We start from the raw sequence: 2,399 nt of genomic DNA, 5'->3' as shown, positions 1-2,399 counted from the left end.
ATATAATCTATTAGTAGTGCTTCCTTCAAAAGATCCACTTTTATCATTTGTAGTCGCTTTAGGCTCGGACTCGATTAAGATTGCCTCATTCGAGCTGTAAACCAATTCGATTTCAAGTAGCTTACGAGCGACTTGACTCGCTCCTATCAATATGCTTTAAAGAATGTACAAGTTGCTAGAGAAGTATGTATCCAAACACTTGATATTTAGTTTTAAATATCTTTTTATGATCGTTATAATCATTAACATGAATTATAAAAACAATTAAAAATTAATGACACTTTGGGTGATTCTCAACTTCATTAACCCGCTCAACATGTTTGACCCATCTCATATAGTTAAGATATAAATTTGGCTATTTTCCAGCTGGATTCGTAACATACCCATATAGGATTTTGTACTAGGTTGTTTTTCATGACAAAATCACACTTAAAAATTGACCCAGACTCGCTTTCATACTTCCAAATGACAGGTTTATAGTTTTTTTTTTTGTTTTTTTTTTTTTTTTTTTTTCAAAATAGACGGTAGTCATGCTTTGTTGTAACCATTTTTTAGGTAGCTATAGGTGTCGGCTAACATCTTATTTGTGCTATCTGATGTATGTACAGAAAGTGTAAATGGGCTGCTTGTGGATATTGTAACAGACCCAGATGAAGCCCGCAAACCAAACACTATAATAGCATCAAAAACAGGTTAGGTTGTGAAGATTTGAATTTTGATTACAAGAGTAATCATCAAAAATTCTTGTACACTTTGTGACTAAACTAATTGCTAGCTTGACTACTGTTTTTTGTTGTAGTTTTTTAAGAGACTGTTTTGTGATGAGTTTTTGAAATTTTGGTTTAAGAAATTTAGTGTAAGAGTTTGGAACTTTGGATATCAAGAACAAGGTGCTATATTTCTACTTCATTATTTTTTAAGTTTTTATTATTTGTATGTATAGATGACCAATTTGTTAGAAATAGAAAAAAAATAATTTAGAAAAATAAAGGATCCCTAACATCATCTCCATATTAAAGTATTTCCTTTTATTTGTTCTTGTAAAGCCTATAAATAAAGGCTCGTTTTTCCCTGTTTTATGTACAAGAATCAAATCAATAAAATGAGTTCCCTTTGATTATCTTTGTCTTTGATTATCATTGACAACATGGTATCAGAGCAGAGTTATGATCCGTGAGAACTCTGTTCGTCAATCTCAAACCAAAACCAAAATCGTTCAACAAACCTCAAACAAATCGATTTTGTCAAACTCCCCAACGAAGATTCATTCTTCATCCACGAAGATTCTGTCTTCGTGTTCGTCTTCATCAAACAGTTCCCCAACGAATTTTTCAACCCACGAATTTTTCAACCCACGAACAATTCAAGCCCACGGGCCACGACCTTCAATTCCGCTGCCACGAAATTCTGCTGCCACGAACCTTTCAGCCAGCGAGCCCTAACCCTTCTTTAACCTCAGTCAAAAACTCTGCAACTCCGGTCCAGAAACTGTAGAACCACAAGACAATGGCGGCTCAGGCTGTAGAGGGCGCAGCAGTGACGGCTCGGCGAACAGTATTCCAACGTGTTCGTCAGGCGGCAGAGAGATCCGGTCGGGTGGCCGATGACGTGCGTGTGGTGGCAGTCAGCAAGACCAAACCTGTATCTCTCATTCGCCGAGTCTACGATGCCGGACACCGCTGTTTCGGGGAAAACTATGTTCAAGAATTCATCGAAAAGGCTCCTCAGCTTCCTCAAGACATCGACTGGCACTTTATTGGGCATTTACAGAGCAATAAAGCAAAATCCCTTATTGCGGCTGTTCCAAATCTATCAATGGTCCAAGGCGTAGATAATGAAAAGATTGCAAATCACCTTGATCGTGCAGTTTCAAGCATCGGCAGGAAGCCTTTGCCAGTTATGGTCCAAGTCAAAACAGGGAAGCTGGTGAGAGGCACTCAAAGAAGCCGGAAAAGGCATATTGTCTAGAAAAGATCTATAAACAGAAGGAGGAGGAAGAAGAAAAGGCAAGAAGGGAGAAAGAGGAAATAATTAAAGCTTAAAGAGGAAAAAAAACCTTCTAAAAAATTTAAAAAAACAAAATCTTTTTAAAAACATAAAAAAATCTTTTTTCAAACTCAAAAAACCAAAAACCAAAAACCAAATCAAAACCCAAACAAAATGCCAAAACCCAAATGGCCAAGTTGATTTTTTCAACTTGAGGGGAAACCAAAACTCAAAACAGGCTGCCATGTCGAAAGGCGGTAGCTCAAATCAAACCAAAAGTTGCCATGTCGAAAGGCGGTAACTCAATAGCTCAAACTACCATGTCAAGGAGACGGTAGCCAAACCAAAAAATCAAACAAAACCCAAAATCAAAACCAATCCAAGTTGAATCATGGATATCCCACAATTCAACT

General features: G+C 37.1%; 1 protein-coding gene across 1 annotated transcript; it reads left to right on the top strand.

Moving 5' to 3' along the window:
• Positions 1-1,491: 1,491 nt before the first annotated feature.
• Positions 1,492-1,997, top strand: LOC110874849 (pyridoxal phosphate homeostasis protein-like). Its single transcript, XM_035977772.1, has one exon. It carries the CDS (start codon positions 1,507-1,509, stop codon positions 1,966-1,968), a length of 462 nt encoding a protein of 153 aa, XP_035833665.1. The 5' UTR covers positions 1,492-1,506; the 3' UTR covers positions 1,969-1,997.
• The last annotated feature ends 402 nt before the right edge of the window (positions 1,998-2,399 follow it).

This window comes from Helianthus annuus, chromosome 9 (genome assembly GCF_002127325.2).
Source record: "Helianthus annuus cultivar XRQ/B chromosome 9, HanXRQr2.0-SUNRISE, whole genome shotgun sequence".
Lineage (NCBI taxonomy): Eukaryota > Viridiplantae > Streptophyta > Magnoliopsida > Asterales > Asteraceae > Helianthus > Helianthus annuus.
Note: the sequence above shows the minus strand (reverse complement) of the source record. Positions and strands in the feature narration are given on the sequence as shown.